At 53.8% G+C, this 19,047-nt stretch overlaps 2 protein-coding genes across 3 annotated transcripts; one reads left to right on the forward strand and one right to left on the reverse strand.

Moving 5' to 3' along the window:
• Positions 1-5,684: 5,684 nt before the first annotated feature.
• Positions 5,685-15,455, forward strand: FOSL1 (FOS like 1, AP-1 transcription factor subunit). 2 transcript variants are annotated; one of them, XM_007980562.3, is made up of 4 exons: positions 5,685-6,350; positions 9,734-9,931; positions 13,533-13,640; positions 14,356-15,455. In XM_007980562.3, exons 1-4 carry the CDS (start codon positions 6,252-6,254, stop codon positions 14,764-14,766), a joined length of 816 nt encoding a protein of 271 aa, XP_007978753.1. In that variant the 5' UTR covers positions 5,685-6,251; the 3' UTR covers positions 14,767-15,455. The 2 variants fall into 2 exon arrangements, with proteins under 2 accessions (XP_007978753.1, XP_007978836.1); XM_007980645.3 differs by lacking the exon at positions 13,533-13,640.
• Positions 15,456-16,013: 558 nt separating this feature from the next.
• Positions 16,014-17,012, reverse strand: CCDC85B (coiled-coil domain containing 85B). The gene has a single exon (XM_007980768.3). It carries the CDS (start codon positions 16,863-16,865, stop codon positions 16,257-16,259), a length of 609 nt encoding a protein of 202 aa, XP_007978959.1. The 5' UTR covers positions 16,866-17,012; the 3' UTR covers positions 16,014-16,256.
• Between the last annotated feature and the right edge of the window lie 2,035 nt (positions 17,013-19,047).

The raw sequence follows: 19,047 nt of genomic DNA on the forward strand, positions 1-19,047 counted from the left end.
ATTTCTACAGAAAAAAAAAAGAAAAAGAAAAAAAGTGGCCGGGCGCGGTGGCTCAAGCCTGTAATCCCAGCACTTTGGGAGGCCGAGACGGGCGGATCACGAGGTCAGGAGATCGAGACCATCCTGGCTAACACGGTGAAACCCCGTCTCTACTAAAAAATACAAAAAACTAGCCGGGCGAGGTGGCGGGCGCCTGTAGTCCCAGCTACTGGGGAGGCTGAGGCAGGAGAATGGTGGAAACCCGGGAGGCGGAGCTTGCAGTGAGCTGAGATCCGGCCACTGCACTCCAGCCTGGGTGACAGAGCGAGACTCTGTCTCAAAAAAAAAAAAAAAAAAAAAAAAAAGAAAAAAAGTAAAGGCTTGAATAGATATCTGTCAAAAAAACGTACAGATGAAACCAAAGACACAGGAAAAGATGTTCATTGGTCATTAAGGATATGCAAATCAAATCAAAACTCAATGAGATACCACTGCATACCCTCTAGGATGTCTTTTTTTTTTTTCTGAGACGGAGTCTCGCTCTGTCACCCAGGCTAGAGTGCAGTGGCGCAATCTTGGCTCACTGCAAGCTCCGCCTCCCAGGTTCACGCCATTCCCCTGCCTCAGCCTCCTGAGTAGCTGGGACTACAGGCACCCGCCACCACGCCTGGCTAATTTTTTGTATTTTTAGTAGAGACGGGGTTTCACCGTGTTAACCAGGATGGTCTCGATCTGCTGACCTCATGATCCTCCCGCCTCGGCCTCCCAAAGTGCTGGGATTATAGGCGTGAGCCACCGCACCCGGCCTAGGATGTCTTTAATATAAAAAATGGAAAATAGGCCGGGCGCGGTGGCTCACGCCTGTAATCCCAGCACTTTGGGAGGCCGAGGCGGGCGGATCACAAGGTCAGAAGATCGAGACCATCCTGGCTAACACGGTGAAACCCCGTCTCTACTAAAAATAGAAAAAATTAGCCAGGCGCGGTGGCGGGCGCCTGTAGTCCCAGCTACTCGGGAGGCTGAGGCAGGAGAATGGCGTGAACCCGGGAGGCGGAGCTTGCAGTGAGCCGAGATTACGCCACTGCACTCCAGCCTGGGCGACAGAGCGAGACTCCGTCTCAAAAAAAAAAAAAAAAAAAAAAAAAAAAAAAAAAAAAAAAAAAGGAAAATAACAAGAATTGAGAAGGGTTTGGAGAAATTAGATCCCTCGTGCATTGCTGGTGGAAACGTAGAATGGTATAGTCACTTTGTAAAACAGTCTGGCAGTTCCTCAGAAGATTACCATGTAACCCAGTAATTCCACTCTTAGGTATATATTCAAGAGAAATGAAAACATATATCCACACAATAACTTGTACAGAAATGTACATAACCACATTATTCATAATCATCAAACAGTGGAAATATCTCATGTCCATCAACTTATGAATAAATAAATGGTTATATATAGTCAGCCATAAAAATGAGCAAAGTACTGACGCATATTATAACATGAATGAGCCTTGAAAATGTTATGCTGGCCGGGTGCGGTGGCTCACACCTCGAATCCCAGCAGTTTGGGAGGCTGAGGCAGGCAGATAACTTGACGTCAGCAGTTTGAGACCAGCCTGGCCAACCTGATGAAACCCTCTCTCTACTAAAAATACACAAATTAGCCAGGTGTGGTGGCAGGTGCCTGTAATCCCAGCTACTTGGGAGGCTGAGGCAGGAGGATCACTTGAGGAGTGCAGGAGGCAGAGGGTGCAGTGAGCCAAGATAGGGCCACTGCACTCCAGTATGGGTGACAGAACAGGACTCCATCTAAAAAAGAAGACTCCATCTAAAAAAAGAAGAAAGAAAGAAAGGAAGGAAGGAAGGAAGGGAGGGAGGGAGGGAGGGAGGGAGGGAAAAAAAGAGAAAATGTTATGCTAAGTAAAGAAATCAGACAAAAGACCACATAATATATGCGTCCATTTACTTGAAATGCCCAGAATGAGCAAATCCATAGAGACAGGAAGCAAATTAGTGGTACCAGGGGATGAGGGAAGGGGAAAATAGGGAGTCATTACTTCATAGGTGTGGGTGCTTCCTGGAGTGATGAAGTTTTGAAACTAAAGAAAGGTGGTGGTTGTACAACATTGTGAATGTAATAAATGGCACTGCAGTGTACACTTTAAAGTAGTTAATTGTTTGTTACATGAATTTAATCTCAAGTAAAAATGTAAACTTCAAAGGCCAGGTGCGGTGGCTCATGCCTGTAATCCCAGCAATTTGTGAGACCAAGGCAGGCAGATTGCTTGAGCCAAAAAAAATTAGCTGGGCGTGGTGGCACGCGCCTGTAGCCCCAGCTACTCGGGAGGCTGAGAAGGGAGGATTGCTTGAGCCCAGCAGGTTGAGGCTGCAGTGAGCTGTGATCTTGCCACTGCACTCCAGCCTAGGCATCAGAGTGAGACCCTACCTCAAACCAACCAACCAAACAAACAAAAACAACATAAACTTCAATTAAAGAGTGAATAGAAACTGATAAACATAAATATCACCTCCAATGCCCTGGCCTCACTGAGAACCCACTGGGTGCCAAGCCTCCTTTCCTTCACTGCAGTCCCAAAAGGTGGGGATTCTCTGGGACTTAGAGAGGGGAAGGGACTGAGCCAGTCTTACAGAGCCACCAAGGCACAGTGGCAGAGTCTGTCAGGCCTCCCTGCCCCCAAACTTCCAGTGATGGCTGTGGCCCCCTGGGGTTCTCTCCCGGCCTCCCTCAGTGGAAGCTGGTGAGGTCAGAGGCCAGGAACGTTTCTACGGCCACAAGGCTGGGGTTAGTGATTGAGGAGGTTGGAATGTGCTCCCTCTGAAAGGACCTCCTTGTGGCTCCAGCGACGGTTAGAGCAGGAAGAGACTTTCAAAGTCATGTAATCACACACACACACACACACACACACACACACACACCCCAGACCTGAAACCCTGCTCCCTCAGTTGCCCCAGTGGCCCCAGCATCCACTGCTTGGGGGCGGTGGGGTCGGGTGCAGGGTGATGTTTCTGGAGCAGGCAAGGGAACACAGTCAAGGCTGACCTGTGTCATCCCTCCCTGGTTACCTGTGTCACACTTGACCTGTCCAGGTTGGGCTCTGCCAAGAAGTTGAGGTATCAGTGTATGTGCATGTGCGGGCACATGTGCTGTATGAGTGCCTTCACGTGTGATCAGTCCCAAAGGTTCCCACCCCTGGGGCTTTTTATTAACGTGTGAATTCATCTTCACTGCTATTTGTCAATTTTTTTTTTTTTTTTTTTTTTTTTGATGGAGCTTCACTCTGTCACCCAGGCTGGAGTGCAGTGGCGCAATCTTGGCTCACTGCAACTTCCGCCTCCCGGGTTCAAGCGATTCTCCTGCCTCAGCCTCCCAAGCAGCTGGGAATACAGGCATAGGCCACGATGCCCAGCTAATTTTTGTATTTTTAGTAGAGACAGGGTTTCACCATATTGGCCAGGTTGGTCTCTAAATCCTGACCTCATGATCCACCCGCCTCAGCCTCCCAAAGTGCTGGGATTACAGGCGTGAGCCACAGCACCCAGCCTATGTGTCAAATTCTTACTATGTGTTGTGCTAAGCATGTGACATTATTTGTGTCCTCCAACAACCCTTGAGATAGTTATCATTATGTCTCCATTTCACAGATAAAGAAAGAGGCTCTGAGAGCTTGTGTGCCTCATCTAGGTCACACACATTCGAACCCAGACCCCAGAGCTGTCTGACCCCAGCACGGGTGTTCTGTCCACGGATCACACTGCCTCAGAAACACTCTCCTCTCCTTTCTGTCTGTCTCTCTCTTTCTCTCTCTGTCTTTGTCTTTCTCTCTCTGTCTCTGTCTTTCTGTCTCTGTCTCTGTCTTTCTCCCTCTCTCTGTCTTTCTCTCTCTCTCTCTCTCACACACACACACACACAGATCATGATGACCAGAGGATGACAAACATTGGGTCGTTCAAAGGCAAAGGAGAGGCACCAGGTTGGTAACGACTTTCTGAGTGCACAACACTTTACAGCTTACAAAGCACTTTCACATCTGTGATCTCATTTGATCCCACAACAGCTCCATGAGATCAGCAGCGAGGCCCAATTGAGGGAAGGTGACCTGCCCAGTGTCACACAGACAGAAAATGGTAGCTCTGGGACTAGAACCCCAGGGTCAAACTGGCCTTCCTGGCTCTAAGTACCGAGTGCACCCACAGACTGCTGGCCTGTGTTCCCAAGGAAAGTAGCCCAGAGGGAAAAGCTAGAGCTGATGAAATGGAAGGACCGATGGAGAAGCAGGAGAGCCCAGCCCTCTTGATCTATTTACTTTGAGTCTTGCTCTGTCCCCCAGGCTGGAGTGCAGTGGCACAGTCACAGCTCACCGCAGCCTCAACCTCCCTGGCTCAAGCCATCCTCCCTCCTCAGCCTCCAGAATAGCTGGGACCACAAGGCAGGAGTACCACCATGTCCGGAAAAATTTTTTAATTTTTTGTAGAGATGGGGTCTCAAATGGTTTTTCTGCCTTGGCCTCCCAAAGTGCTAGGATTACAGGCATGAGCCACCACGCCTGGCCCAGCCCTCTTTCTGTAGTCGTGTGACAGCTGGCAGCTCAGTACTCCATCTGGACCTCAGTTTCCTCACCTATAGATGTAAGTAATCAGAGAAGAAGCTTTGGGATGGTACCTAGCACTGACATTCTGGATGTGCAACAAGGTGTCTGTAAAAGTGTAAGGGCTGTGAAAAATCTTGGCTAAGCCTGGGCTTGAAGCGCCCATGGCTGTGACTTGGCAACCTGTGCCAGCTACTCACTTAGCAACCTTGAGCAATTCATTTCAGCATCTCCCAGCCTCAGTTTCCCCATCTGTAAAACAGGGATGAGGATGATACCTGCCTCCCAAGCACGTTTGGCTATGGCCTCACATTCACTCGCCTTTGACATACTCTCCAAACAAGACTGGTGGCCGAAAGGCACTGACAGTAAAGAAGATGGCTTTTATCAGACCTCAGGACACCTGTAGTGGCCCTGAATTTAAACTCGTTATGGTTCCTGAAATTATCCTGAGTAATACAATTATATTGCATTGTATGTGTGGTTAGTTCAGAGCATTACCTTATCGTAAACATTTAAAATATACCACCCAGCCTGGGCAACACGGCAAGACCCAATCTCTACAAAAAACAAAAATTCCCCGGGCGTGGTGACGCGCGCCTGTAGTCCCACTTACTTGGAGGGGGCGCTGAGGCAGGAGAATCCCTTGAGTTCAGGAAGTTGAGCCTGCAGTGCGCCGAGATTGGGCCACTGCACTCCAGCATGGGTGACAGAGACCCTGTCTCAAAAATATAAAGTAAAGCCGGGCGCGGTGGCTCACGCCTGTAATCCCAGCACTTTGAGAGGCCGAGGTGGGCGGATCACAAGGTGAGGAGATCGAGACCATGGTGAAACCCCGTCTCTACTAAAAATAGAAAAAATTAGCCGAGCGCAGTGGCGGGCGCCTGTAGTCCCAGCTACTCGGGAGGCTGAGGCAGGAGAATGGTGTGAACCCGGGAGGCGGAGCTTGCAGTGAGCCGAGATTGCGCCACTGCACTCCAGCCTGGGCGACAGAGCGAGACTCCGTCTCAAAAAATATATATATATACACATACATATATATATATATATATGTATATATATATATATATATAAAGTAAAATAAAATAAAATATGCCACCATTTTTGTAACCCTGGTTTGTCATTTATTCTCTTTTCATATACTCGAAGCCTTAAAACAAGGCCAGCGGAAAGATCTCACTCCACGAAGCTTTGGGTGGCGGTTGGCGTGGCTCCTGAAGATGTGATTCTTTCGCGCTATTTTGTGGGAGCAGAAACGGAGACTAGCCCAGGCCGCGAGAGGGCTGGGGCGGTGCGCGGGCTCGGGCAGGTGCGTCAGTCCGCGGGGGAACCCGGGGCTCCACCTGGGCGCGGCGAGGAAGTTGCACCATGTATGGGCAGCTACGTCAGGGGGGCGGGCCCGCAGCCACAGGGGAACGCCGAGCCGGGCCCATCCCAGTGAAAAGGCTGCCGCCGGACTGGGGGAGGCGTCGCCAAGTTCGGGACCGACGGGCCAAGGCTGCGCGTCTCGCGGGTGGAGCCTGGAGGTGACCGCGCCGCTGCAACGCCCCCACCCCCCGCGGTCGCAGTGGTTCAGCCCGAGAACTTTTCATTCATAAAAAGAAAAGACTCCGCACGGCGCGGGTGAGTCAGAACCCAGCAGCCGTGGACCCCGCGAAGCCGCCAGCCCCGGGCATGTTCCGAGACTTCGGGGAACCAGGCCCGAGCTCCGGGAACGGCGGCGGGTATGGTGGCCCCGCGCAGCACCCGGCCGCAGCGCAGGCAGCCCAGCAGGTGAGAGGGGCCCGACGCCGGGGGGTCCCCCGGGAGGACGGCGCGCGGGAGGCCGGGTCAATTGGCGCGCGGGAGGCCGGGTCAATTGCCGCACACTCCGGGACTGGAGCCGGGAAGCGGAGTCAGGGCCGGGCTGGGGGCCGGGGCGAGGATCCTGCCCCTCGGCGTCCGGGGCCAGTTGCCCCCACTGCGCAGCGGGCGGCAGAGACCCGCGAACTCCCCTTCTCCCAGCCGCCTCCTTCTCCCTTGCAGTCCGCGTCTGTCCCTCTGTCTCCTTGCCCGCTTTCTCTCTCCTCCTGCCCACCTCTGACTTCTGCGTCCACCCTGCTTCAGAAGGGGCGTGGGCGCCTGGGTTGGCCGCCCCGACGGCTCGGAGGGTCTCTTCGCCTTGGGCTGAATTCCTGGGATCTGGAGTCTGGGCCAGGGTGAGATGTCCCAGCACGGGAGGGAGGCGGGATCCGTCGGGAGAGCAGCTGGGCCAGGGTGGGAGTCCCGGCCCGGTCTGCGACCGTCCGCGTGTCCGTCCGTTTGTCCTTCGCCCCTCCGTCGCCAAGTCCCTATCGTTTCTCCGCCTGGGGAGCCCCGGGGGGTCCGGGCAGTGGAATCTGCCAGGTCCCCGGAGACCGGCCCTCGACCCCTTTGCTGAATGCGGCGAATAGAGACCTCGAGGTTCCGGGACGTGCGCGGGGTCAGGCTGCGGGCGACTCTCGCGACCCCGCTCCCAGCCCTTAACGGCGCCCGCTGCCCGCTGGGGGCACCCGGGAGGCTGCAGGTGCCCGTTTCCTGTCGAGGGGCTGCGAGCACGTGTCGGCAGGGGAGGGAAGGAGGGGCGTCCGTTCCGCCGAGTCACGGCGGCCGAGTCACGGCGGCTGAGTCACTGGGGCGCCCCTCCCTTCCTGGCCCGGAGCGGCCCGGGCCCGGACAACCTCGGGAGTGGGAGATGCCGCCGGCGGTGCCTTGGACCCGGAACTGGGGTCACTGGGCCGCCGGGCCCGCAGCGCTTGGGCTCGGGCCACTGCTGTCGGGACTTGCCTGGGCTTGTGGGGCGCTTCCCGGATGATTGGGCGCCCACACCCAGGGCCCAGCGGCAGAGCTCGAACCCACTTCTCCCAGAACACTGAGCTCCATCCCAACCCACTCCTCAGATAGCTGGTTGATAGAATGGGAACAGGGACGTCGTGCTGAGCGCTTGCCACATCATTTACCGTATTTCACAGAGTCGAAGACCTCATCGATTGAAAAAAACCCACCATAACTTTATGCCACTAATTTTCTTTCTTTCTTTTCTTCCTTCCTTCCTTCCTTTCCTTCTCTCCCTCCCTCCTTCTTTCTTTCTCTTTCTTTCTTTCTCTTTCTTTCTTTCTTTCTTTCTTTCTTCTTTCTTTCCTTCTCTTCTCTTCTCTTCTCTTCTCTTCTCTTCTCTTCTTTCTCTTCTTTTTTGAGACAGGGTCTCCCTCTGTTGCCCAGGCTGTAGTGCAGTTGCACAAACTCAGCTCACTGTAGCCTCAACCTCCTGGGCTCAAGCAATCCTACTGAGATCCTAGCTGGGAAGCGACCTGGCCACAGGCATGCACCACCACACCCAGCTACTTTTTTAAATTTTTTTTTTGTAGAAATGAAGTCTCACTGTGTTGCCCAGTGTGACCTCGAACTCCTGAGCTCAAGTGATCCTAGACACAGCCTCCCAAAATGCTGGTGTGAGTCACCATGCCCAGTCCACTAAAATTTTTTAAATTGCCAATTAAACTATGATTTCAGAGGTATTAAATGGTACTTCTTAACATCAATGAAATCCTGTAATCTTCACCTGTAACAATATTAAAAATGAGGAAACTGAGGCACATGGAGGTTAAATAACTTGCCCATGGTCACACAAGCAGTAAGTAGCTGAGAGCTGAGATTAGAATTGGGACAGCCTGCCATGCCAGGTGGCTAAAGCCTGTCATCTCAACACTTTGGGAGGCTGAGGTAGGTGGACTGCTTCATCTCAGGAATTTGAGACCACCCTGGGGCAACCTAGTGAGACCCTGTCTCTACAAAAAATTTACAAAAAAATTAGCCAGGCTGTGTGCGGTGGCTCATGCTTGTAATCCCAGCACTGTGGGAGGCCAAGGCGGGTGGATCACCTGAGGTCAGGAGTTTGAGACCAGCCTGGCCAACATAGTGAAACCCCATCTCTACTAAAAATACAAAAATTAGCCGGGCACGGTTGTGGGCGACTGTAGTCCCAGCTACTTGGGAGGCTGAGGCAGGAGAATTGCTTGAACCAGGGAGGTGGAGGTTGCAGTGAGCCAAGATCAAGCCACTGCATTCCAACCTAGGCAACAAAGGAAGACTCTGTCTCCAAAAAAAAAAAAAAAAAAAAAGCCACATGTGGTGGTGCACATCGGTAGTCCTAGCTACTTAGGAGGCTGAAGTGGAAGGATTGCTTGACCCCACAGGTCACTGCACTCCAGCCTGGGCAACAGAGTGAGTCCCTGTCTCAAGAAAAAAAAAAGCACTGGGATGGCCTGAACCCACAGCAGTGACTCTTTCCTGCCTCAGCCCCTCTGCACTGGGCACCTGCCACTTACCAGACTGTCGCACACATTCTCTCACTTGATTCTCACAGCCTCCCCGTGAGATGGGAGCTGTAATTATCCTCTTCGTGCAAACAGGTGCAGGAGTGGGTAAGAGACCAGCTGCTGGGCTCAAATACTGTTTCCTACTCACTGGCTCTGCGTCTGTGGACAACTGTTCTGTGTGAAAATGAAGATACTAGGCTGGGTGTGGTGGCTCAAGCCTGTAATCCCAGCACTTTGGGAGGCCAAGGTGGGTGGATCACCTGAGGTTGGGGGTTGGAGACCAGCCTGGCAAACATGGTAAAACCCTGTCTCTACTAAAAATACAAAAATTAGCCGGGCATGGTGGTGCACACCTGTAATTCCAGCTACTCGGGAGGCTGGGGCAGGAGGATCACTCGAACCTGGGAGGCACAGGTTGCAGTGAGCCAACATCATGCCACTACACTCCAGCCTGGGCAACAGAGTGAGACTCCATCTCAAAAAAAAAGAAAAAAGGAAAGAAAATGAAGATACTACTGTGCCAATGATATGAGTCAGTATTTGTAAAGTGGTTAGAACAGTTCCTGGCAGTTTATACTTTATAAATGTTAGCTCTAATGGGGAAATGGGGGCACAGAAAGGTTATGTGACCTGCCCAAAACCACACAGCTTATGAGCAGGGATTTGCCACCAGGTCAGTCTCTGACTGCCAGGCTGTGTTCTTTCTGTTCTCAGAGCTAGCCTGTACATTGAAGGTAGACAGCAGTGTAGCCTCTGCCCAGTGGAAGCCCCTCAGTCCACATGGACCTCATCTGTGGCCTTCCATTTCTTATTCCTTAGAAGTTCCACCTCGTGCCAAGCATCAACACCATGAGTGGCAGTCAGGAGCTGCAGTGGATGGTACAGCCTCATTTCCTGGGGCCCAGCAGTTACCCCAGGCCTCTGACCTACCCTCAGTACAGCCCCCCACAACCCCGGCCAGGAGTCATTCGGGCCCTGGGGCCGCCTCCAGGGGTGCGTCGAAGACCTTGTGAACAGGTAAGGCACAGAGGCATCACAGTGGTTCCGACTCCACCCAGGAGTGCTAGGGTGCAGAGAAGCTCCTGCCAGAAAGGAGAACATAGGGTTAGGAGAGAGTAAGGTAGGCTATACATGACTACTGCCCAAGGCTGAAAGCGATAGGAGCCCCACGGGAGGCCCAGAGGATACAACAGTCACTTCTGGATCAGGGAAAGCTTCCTGGAAAAGGTGGCATATTCGCCTAGAAGGATGGGTAGGACTGGCAGAGGCACAGAGGAAGGAAAGGACATTCCAGGTAGAGAGGGATGGCAGGAGCAAGGATGGAGGTGGAGGCAAGAGCACGTAACGTGCGCACATGTAATGGCGAGGGGGTCTCCACCTACCAACATGCATAGAAGGGACGCTTATGTTGTCTGGGAGAGAACAGGAACAAGAGGGTTCCCTTCAGCTACTCCCTCAGTCTCAGTTTCCCTGTCTCATTTAATCCTCAAGAAATCTCTCTGGGGAATGTACCCTGGTTTTCCCCATCTTCCACCAAGGAAATGAAGGCACAGAGGGGTAGTCACTTGCCCAAGATCACACAAGTAGTGAGTAATGGCACAGAACTGGCCTTGGCTCCAGGTCTATCCAACTCTGAAGTCAGATCCTAACCACCAAGCCAAGGCCAGGTGCAGTAGCTCATGCCTGTAATCCCAGCACTTCGAGAGACCTAGGCAGGAGGATCACTTGAGGCCAGGAGTTAAAGACTAGGCTGGGCAACGTAGAGAGACCCTGTCTCTACCGAAAAAAACAAAATAAAATAAAATCCCCAAAACTAATCACCAAGCCACTCTGTCTCACTGGGAGCTAACAGAAGGCTCAGAGTAGAGGGAACTGAGAATTCTCGGCTCCCCAAGGCCCTTACCAAAATAAGTGAATAAGAGATGGCGAGTCTTTAAAGGAGTGGCTCTCTTTCCTCTCCGTGGGGCATTTTGGTGTGGGAGACTACAGGGGATGAGTTTAAAAAGCTTGGTTGGCAGGTAGAGGATGGGGAGAGAGGTTAGGGCCCTGGGAAAGATGAGAGATAGCCAGGGATAGGTTTCCCAGAACAGGATGTCTGGCCTTTGTGGTGAGGAGGGACTGTGGTGTGAGCCACAGAAGCGGGCCAGGGGTAAACCCTCTTGTGCATCCTTCCTTCAGCCTGGTTCTGCGGGTGACCCGTTGATCCTGGGTTCTCCAGGTAGGGCTGTGAGCTGTGAGTTGGATCCTTTTGGCGAAATGGTCTCTCTCATCTGGCCTGTCACTCAATGTGGAATAGAGTGAGTGGGTTCTATGGGTTCTAAGTCCTACTCTGGAACCATAAGCAAGTTATCCTCCGTGGGCTTCAGTTTTTCATGGAAAGTTGGGTTAAGAATCTATGTTTAAGGCCAGGTGTGGTGGCTCACGCCTGTAATCCTAGCACTTTGGGAGGCCGAGGCGGGCAGGTCATGAGGTCAGGAGATCAAGACCGTCCTGGCTAACATGGTGAAACCCTGTCTCTACTAAAAAATACAAAAAGCTGGGTGTGGTGGTGAGCGCCTGTAGTCCCAGCTACACGGGAGGCTGAGGCAGGAGAATGGTGTGAACCCAGGAGGCGGAGCTTGCAGTGAGCTGAGATCTGGCCACTGCACTCCAGCCTGGGCGACAGAGCGAGACTCTGTCTCAAAAACAAAAACAAACAAACAACAACAACAACAGGCCGGGCGCGGTGGCTCACGCCTGTAATCCCAGCACTTTGGGAGGCCAAGGAGGGGGATCACCTGAGGTCAGGAGTTTGAGACCAGTCTGACCAACATGGAGAAACGTCGTCTCTATTAAAAATACAAAAAAATTAGCTGGGCGTGGTGGCACATGCCTGTAATCCCAGCTCCAGCTACTAGGGAGGCTGAGACAGGATAATCGCTTGAACCTGGGAGGTGGAGGTTGCGGTGAGCCAAGATCACACCATTGCACTCCAGCCTGGGCAACAAGAGTGAAACTGTCTCAAAAAAAAAAAAAAAAAAAAAAAAAAAATCTATGTTTAAAAAAAAAAAAAAAAAGAGGCCAGGTGTGGTGGCTCCCGCTGGTAATCCAAGCTTTCTAGGAGGCCAATGCAGGAGGATCCCTTGAGCCCAGGAGTTCCAGACCAGCCCAGGCAACATAGCGAGACCCCATCACTACAAAAAAAAAAAAAAAAAAAAAGGCCAAGCACAGTGGCTCATGCCTGTAATCTCAGCACTTTGGGAGGCTGAGGAGGGGGGATCACCTGAGGTTAGGTGATCAAGACCAGCCCGGCCAACATGGTGAAACCTCATCTCTACTAAAAATACAAAAATTAGCCAGGTGTGGTGGTGTATGCCTGTAATCCCAGCTACTTGGGAGGCTGAGGCATGAGAATCACTCAAATCTAGTAGATGGAGGTTGCAGTGAGTCGAGATCAGGCCAATGCACTCCAGCTTGGGAAAGAGTGAGACTCTGTCAAAAAAAAAAAAAAAAAAAAAAGGGCCGGGCATGGTGGCTCATGCCTGTAATCCCAGCACTTTGGGAGGCCGAGGTGGGCAGATCATGAGGTCAGGTGATCGAGACCATCTTGGCTAACACGGTGAAACCCCATCTCTACTAAAAATACAAAAAATTAGTTGGGTGTGGTGGCAGGCACGTGTAGTCCCAGCTACTCAGGAGGCTGAGGCAGGAGAATGGCGCGAACCCGGGAGGCGGAACTTGCAGTGAGCCAAGATCAGGCCACCGCCCTCCAGCCTGGGCGACAGAGCCAGACTCCGTTTCAAAAAAAAAAAAAGGCCGGGCGTGGTGGCTCACGCCTGTAATCCCAGCACTTTGGGAGGCCGAGGTGAGCGGATCAGGCGGTCAGATCGAGACCATCCTGGCTAACATGGTGAAACCCCATCTCTACTAAATATACAAAAAATTAGCCAAGTGAGGTGGCGGGTGCCTGTAGTCCCAGCTACTTGGAAGGCTGAGGCAGGAGAATGGCGTGAACCCGGGAGGCGGAGCTTGCAGTGAGCCGAGATCACGCCACTGCACTCCAGCCTGGGGGACAGAGCGAGACTCCATCTCAAAAAAAAAAAAAAAATTATTTGCATATTCTCAGTGAAAAAACAAGAATCTATATAAAGTACTTGGCTGGCACATAGTAGGTTTCCAACACATTGCAACTTAATCAGCAGCACTCATTATCGCCTCCTAGTGCTTACAGCTCTTGGAAGAGGAGACTTGGTTGTCCAGAGATCCAGAAGGATGAGGGTCCTGCAAAGGGGGTGCTGAGGGGGAAAGGTCACTTCTGGCTGGGGAATAAGAGGGATTCCTGGAGGCAGGAACATCTTAGTTGAGTCCTGAGAGATAAGGAGGGTTAGGGTTTGTGGAAGGGGAGGGCATTATGGGAGAGGAATGTGCACTAAAGCTAGGTGCGAGGAGGAAATTTTACCAATCCAAGCAGACAGTTGCCTCAGTGCAGAGAACTGGTTGGGTGCAGTGATCCCTAAATCACAGGCTGAGGGGGCCCTGCCATGACCTCTGCCAGGGTCCTACCACTGGGCCACTGTGAGGGGCGAGTTCCAGGCAACCAGTGGCCCAGGGTCCTCCTCACTGCCAGTCTCACCCCCAGATCAGCCCTGAGGAAGAGGAGCGCCGACGAGTAAGGCGCGAGCGGAACAAGCTGGCTGCGGCCAAGTGCAGGAACCGGAGGAAGGAACTGACCGACTTCCTGCAGGCGGTGAGCACCAGCCCTGGTCCACCGAACTCTGAGGGACCCTGTCTCCCAGGAGCCCCCAAAGCCCCAGTATATGTAGCCCCTTCCCCACCATCCTAGCTCCTCGTCCGAGGGGCAGTCCTGGGAAAATGATGAGGAAAAATTGATTTAAAATTGGCTGCAGCATGGCTCACTGGCAGCAGAGCAGAGCTGAAGCTCAGCCAGCAATCTCTTTGTTTTTTTTTGAGACAGAGTCTTGCTCTGTCACCCAGGTTGGAGTGCAGTGGTGAGATCTCGGCTCATGGCTTACTGTGACATTTGTCTCCCAGGCTCAAGCAATTCTCATGCCTCAGCCTCCTGAGTACTGGGACTACAGGCACCTGCCACCCTACCCGGCTAATTTTTATATTTTTAGTAGAGACAGGGTTTCGCCATGTTGGCCAGGCTGGTCTCAAACTCCTGACCTCAAGTGATCCACCCGCCTCAGCCTCCCAAAGTGCTGGGATTACAGGCCTGAGCCACCGCCCGGTGCCAGCAATCTCCTAAAACGCCTGGGCCTGATGGGAGTCGTGCCCATTTTGTCCCAGGGGCTCATGGGAATTGCAGTCCAGACTTGCTGGGGACTCTCCACTGCCCCCCCGTCCCCACCCAACCCCAGCTCCTCAGAACCCTGAGTCCAAACATCTGAGGCTCCAGGGTATTCAGCCCTCACCTTCCTGACTCCTCTCCTGATCTACAGGAGACTGACAAACTGGAAGATGAGAAATCTGGGCTGCAGCGAGAGATTGAGGAGCTGCAGAAGCAGAAGGAGCGCCTGGAGCTGGTGCTGGAAGCCCACCGACCCATCTGCAAAATCCCCGAAGGAGCCAAGGAGGGGGACACAGGCAGTACCAGTGGCACGAGCAGCCCGCCAGCCCCCTGCCGCCCTGTACCTTGTATCTCCCTTTCCCCGGGGCCTGTGCTTGAACCTGAGGCACTGCACACCCCCACGCTCATGACCACACCCTCCCTAACTCCTTTTACCCCCAGCCTAGTCTTCACCTATCCCAGCACTCCTGAGCCCTGTGCCTCAGCTCATCGCAAGAGTAGCAGCAGCAGCGGAGACCCATCCTCTGACCCCCTTGGCTCTCCAACCCTCCTCGCTCTGTGAGGCACCCGAGCCCTACACCCTGTAGGTGCCACCCTAACCAACGTCTCCTCCCCTTCCCCCACCGGTCCAGCCGGCCTGGACAGTATCCCACATCCAACTCCAGCAGCTTCTTCTCCATCCCTCTAATGAGACTGACCATATTGTGTTTCACAGTAGAGCCAGCTTGGGGCCACCAAAGCTGCCCACTTTCTCTAGAGCTGGCCTCTCTAGCACAATTTGCACTAAATCAGAGACAAAATATTCCCCATTTGTGCCAGAGAATTCCTGGCAGCCCAGAGACTTTGTAGATCCTTAGAGGTCCTCTGGAGCCCTAACCCCTTCCAGGTCACTGCCACACTATCCATCACCCTCTTCCTGTGATCCACCCAACCCTACCCCCTGACAGAAGGTGCCACTTTGCCCACCTAGAACACTAACTCACCAGCCCCACTGCCAGCAGCAGCAGGTGATTGGACCAGGCCATTCTGCCGCCCCCTCCTGAACCGCACAACTCAGGAGGTGCCCACGGCTTCTGTGATGAGCAGATCTGCGGATCTCAGCTTTGAGAAGCCTTCAGCTCCAGGGAATCCAAGCCTCCACAGCGAGGGCAGCTGCTATTTATTTTCCTAAAGAGAGTATTTTTATACAAACCTACCAAAATGGAATAAAAGGCTTGAAGCTGTGGCCTGAGCGCCTCACCGGACCCCAAGGCCAATGGGAGAGTATTTGAGCCCTAGGTCCCAGCCTTAGCTCTACAGACTGACTGCATGACCTTGGACAAATTCTTTGATATTTTTGGACTTTGTCTTATCTGACAACTGGGGCTACATCCGCTCGGCCTCATCTCCAGGACTGAGAGGAGAGAGTCCTCTGGGGTAAAAGCGAAGAGGTTTACCGTCCCTCTTCCCGTGGGGGCCCACAGTGCTGTTGCGTGTGCCACGGTGGGGCGCTGTTATGCCCCCTTCCAGCCTCAGAGGAGGGGGCCGAGTGGTTCTAAGCCCCCAGCAGCTGCTTCCTGCCCCATTGTCTTGAACAGGAAGGAGCCGGGAAGGGAGCTGGAGCCACTTCAGGGGCTGGATTCTGGCCGGTCCCGGCGCCCGATGGGGGAAGTCTGGTTTACCGCTGCCCCGCATCCCACCCCAGGCTCGAAGTAATGGGGGAATCATTAGTTCTGCAGTCCTTCTGGATGGGAATAGTACCCTGTTTCAGCACCCCACCCTCGCCCCAACCCCGGCGAGTACCAAACAGACGCTGCCCAGGCCGCGGGCTCCGCTTCCGTCCGGGTTTATTACCCCCAATCCAACCCCCAGCAAGTCCCTCCGCTCCAGCCTTCAGTCCCCCTGCTGCCCTGCCAGCAAGAGCGAGGGGCCCTTATCGGTGTCAGGATTTCTTAGTCCATGCCAGCGGCCCCTCTTGCGCAGCCAGGACGGCGTCCAGGTCCCGAGGTCCACAGCGGTCCTGGGGCTCGGGGAGCAATCCAGGCGGGCATCGGCGTGGAGGAGGCAGTGCCTTCAGTCATCGGGGGAACAGGCCAGGGGCAACTGATCCGGACTGCCCACGCTGCCGGTGCTGGAGCTTCCATCGCCTAGGTCGCGGGGCCCACACGGGGGCAGAGCAAGCTCGGGTGCCGGCCCGGCGCCTGAGCCCCCCGCGCCACCGGGGCCGCCGCGGGGGCCCCATTCTTCGCCCAGCGCCAGGCAGAGCTCCTTAAGCGCCAGGTTCTCCCGCAGCAGCTCCTCCTGGCGGCCCTCCAGCTCGGCCAGCTTCTGCCAACAGCCGCCCAGGTCCTCGCGCACTGCCCGGGATGCTTGGGTCCCGAAGAGCTGCCACTGGCGCGCGGCGCGCCGCCCGCGCTGGCGCTCCGAGTCCAGGAAGCAGCAGAGGTCGCGCAGCTCACGGTTTTCTGCCTGCAGACGCCGGTTGAGCTGCTTGAGTTCGCGGATCTCGCCCAGGTGGCCCTGCAGCTGCCGATTCACCTCCTGCATGAGGCGGCCACGCTGCACCAGTGCCGCCAGGCGCGCCGCCTCCTCCCTCCGCAGGCGCCGCACTAGCTCTTCCTTGCCCAGCGCCGCCATCTCTTCGTCCGTCAGCTCCTCCAGGCCGCCTGCCTCGGCCTCCATGGCTGGTCAGGCCGCTGGAGCATCGCCCGCCCGCCGCCGCGACCCAGGAGCCCCACGTCGGGCCCGGCGCCACTCAGGGTCGGGCTCCGGCTCCGCGCGCGGCAGGCAGTGGCCGAGGCAGCGTAGGCTGCAGCGGCTACCCCGGCTGGGCACGCGGCGGGGCGCGCGCCGGGGCGGGGCCGCACGACGTTATGGAAGGACAGCCAATCTGGTGAAACGTCCCCGGAAAGGGGCGGGGCCTGAGTTCAGGGGGCCCCTTCCCCACCCACTCCTAGTGTTACTTATCCTCGATGTCAAGGAAGGCCCGCGTCATCGCCCTCCGCACCGGTCTCAACCCGAAACTAGGAGCTTCGAACCTCCAAGTACCGGATCGCCCTAAGCTCGAGCCTAGGCCTCTCGGCTTTTCTGAGAACCAAGATTCAGGCGTCCACCCCGGACTCCTGCCCATCCCCGACGGAAGTCAGATGGACCGCTCTCCAGTCCCTCTTTACCTTTGATCAAATTCGGAAGTCTGGGCTCACTAAGGATTGCTCCCGGTTCCTTGGAACCCTAAGTCCAAACGTTCTAGCTCACCGTTAGACTACTATCCCTCCCAGGGAGCGTTTCTTGCCTGGGGGGGAGGAACATACAGGATTCGTTTGTTCAATAAACGTTTTTTATGTGCAAGGCCCATGCAGAAATAAATTTAACCAAAATACTGATTCCATCCTCAAGGAGGACGCAGTCTGTCCGGGAAGACAAGCTGTGTTAAACAAGAAACAAATCGGGGAGAAGTATGGTCTGAGGGTCCTTAAGAGGATTCCCAAAAGGGATGTTATCCAAGAGGCTCTGGTAGATCCATAGGACTTTGCCCAGTAAAGAGCTATTTCAGGGAGAGAGAATAACAAGGTGAAAGACACTGGTGCCCAAAAGAGCTTAGTTGCTTTAGGAACAATGAGGATAGCTTGGTGGTTTTTGAAAAACAGATGTGTCCAGAAAACGCGAGAGAGACAGCGAGGCTTCAAGGGTAGGTAAAAGCCAGATTCTTAAGAACTTCCAGTACTAGGTTGGAGCATTTCCAAAGGCCAGTAAGGATGTTAAGCAAGGGAGTAACATTTGTAAGGATGTTAAGCAAGGGAGTAACATTCTAAGATGTGCATTTGGCCGGGCGCGGTGGCTCACGCCTGTAATCCCAGCACTTTGGGAAGCCGAGGCGGGCGGATCACGAGGTCAGGAGATCGAGACCATCCTGGCTAACACAGTGAAACCCCATCTTTACTAAAAATACAAAAAAGAAATTAGCTGGGCTTGGTGGCGGGCGCCTGTAGTCCCAGCTACTGGGGAGGCTGAGGCAAGAGAATGGCGTGAACCCAGGAGGCGGAGCTTGCAGTGAGCTGAGATCGCGCCACTGCACTCCAGCCTGGGCGACAGAGCTAGACTCCGTCTCAAAAAAAAAAAAACCAAAAAACCAAAAAACAAATATATATATACACACACACACATATACACACACACATATATACACACACACATATACACACACACACACACACACACACACACACACATATATATATGCATTTAACTGGCCAAGATGGTGAAACCCCGTTTCTACTAAAAATACAAAAATTAGCCGGGCGTGGTGGGAGGAGCCTGTAATCCCAGCTACTCCATAGGCTGAGGCAGAGAATTGCTTGAACCCAGGAGGCGGAGGTTGCAGTGAGCCAAGATCGCGCTACTGCACTCCAGCCTGGGCGACAGAGCGAGAAGGCTCTGTCTTAAAAAAAAAAAAAAAAAAAAAAAGTATTTAAAAAAGATTGGGCCGAACCCTACGGGGAGGGGGACATAAACAGGGAGATTGGTAACTGTGCAAGGAGCAAGGAGAGCTAAGCAGAAAAACGGCTGGGGCAGCGTCAGTGGGGGTGGAGAGGACAAACAGATACTAGAAATATTCGGGAGGCAAATCAGCCGAACTGAATGTGGGGAGAGAGGAGTCTGGGAGAACGCCCAGGTTTCTCGTATGAGAACTGGTGGATGTTAGGGTTATCACTGAGATAGCGACGCAGGAAAGAAACAAATGGGGAGAGCGAGAGGTCTGTCTAGAATATGTTGAGCTTTTGAGGGGCTTACAGGAAGAGTGTGGACAGACTTGGCCAATAGGCGGCCCCTCCGGATGTGAACTTCCAGGCAGAGCTCAGAAGGG

Source organism: Chlorocebus sabaeus, chromosome 1, assembly GCF_047675955.1.
Source record: "Chlorocebus sabaeus isolate Y175 chromosome 1, mChlSab1.0.hap1, whole genome shotgun sequence".
Lineage (NCBI taxonomy): Eukaryota > Metazoa > Chordata > Mammalia > Primates > Cercopithecidae > Chlorocebus > Chlorocebus sabaeus.

What these genes read in the sequence shown, in the direction of transcription:
- FOSL1 (XM_007980562.3), top strand. Translation starts at nt 6,252, where the DNA reads ATGTTCCGAGACTTCGGGGAACCAGGCCCGAGCTCCGGGAACGGCGGC. An exon ending in GTCGAAGACCTTGTGAACAG is followed by an intron (nt 9,932 to 13,532) that starts GTAAGGCACAGA and finishes TCTCACCCCCAG; the next exon opens with ATCAGCCCTGAGGAAGAGGA. An exon ending in TGACCGACTTCCTGCAGGCG is followed by an intron (nt 13,641 to 14,355) that starts GTGAGCACCAGC and finishes CCTGATCTACAG; the next exon opens with GAGACTGACAAACTGGAAGA.
- CCDC85B (XM_007980768.3), bottom strand. Translation starts at nt 16,865, where the DNA reads ATGGAGGCCGAGGCAGGCGGCCTGGAGGAGCTGACGGACGAAGAGATG.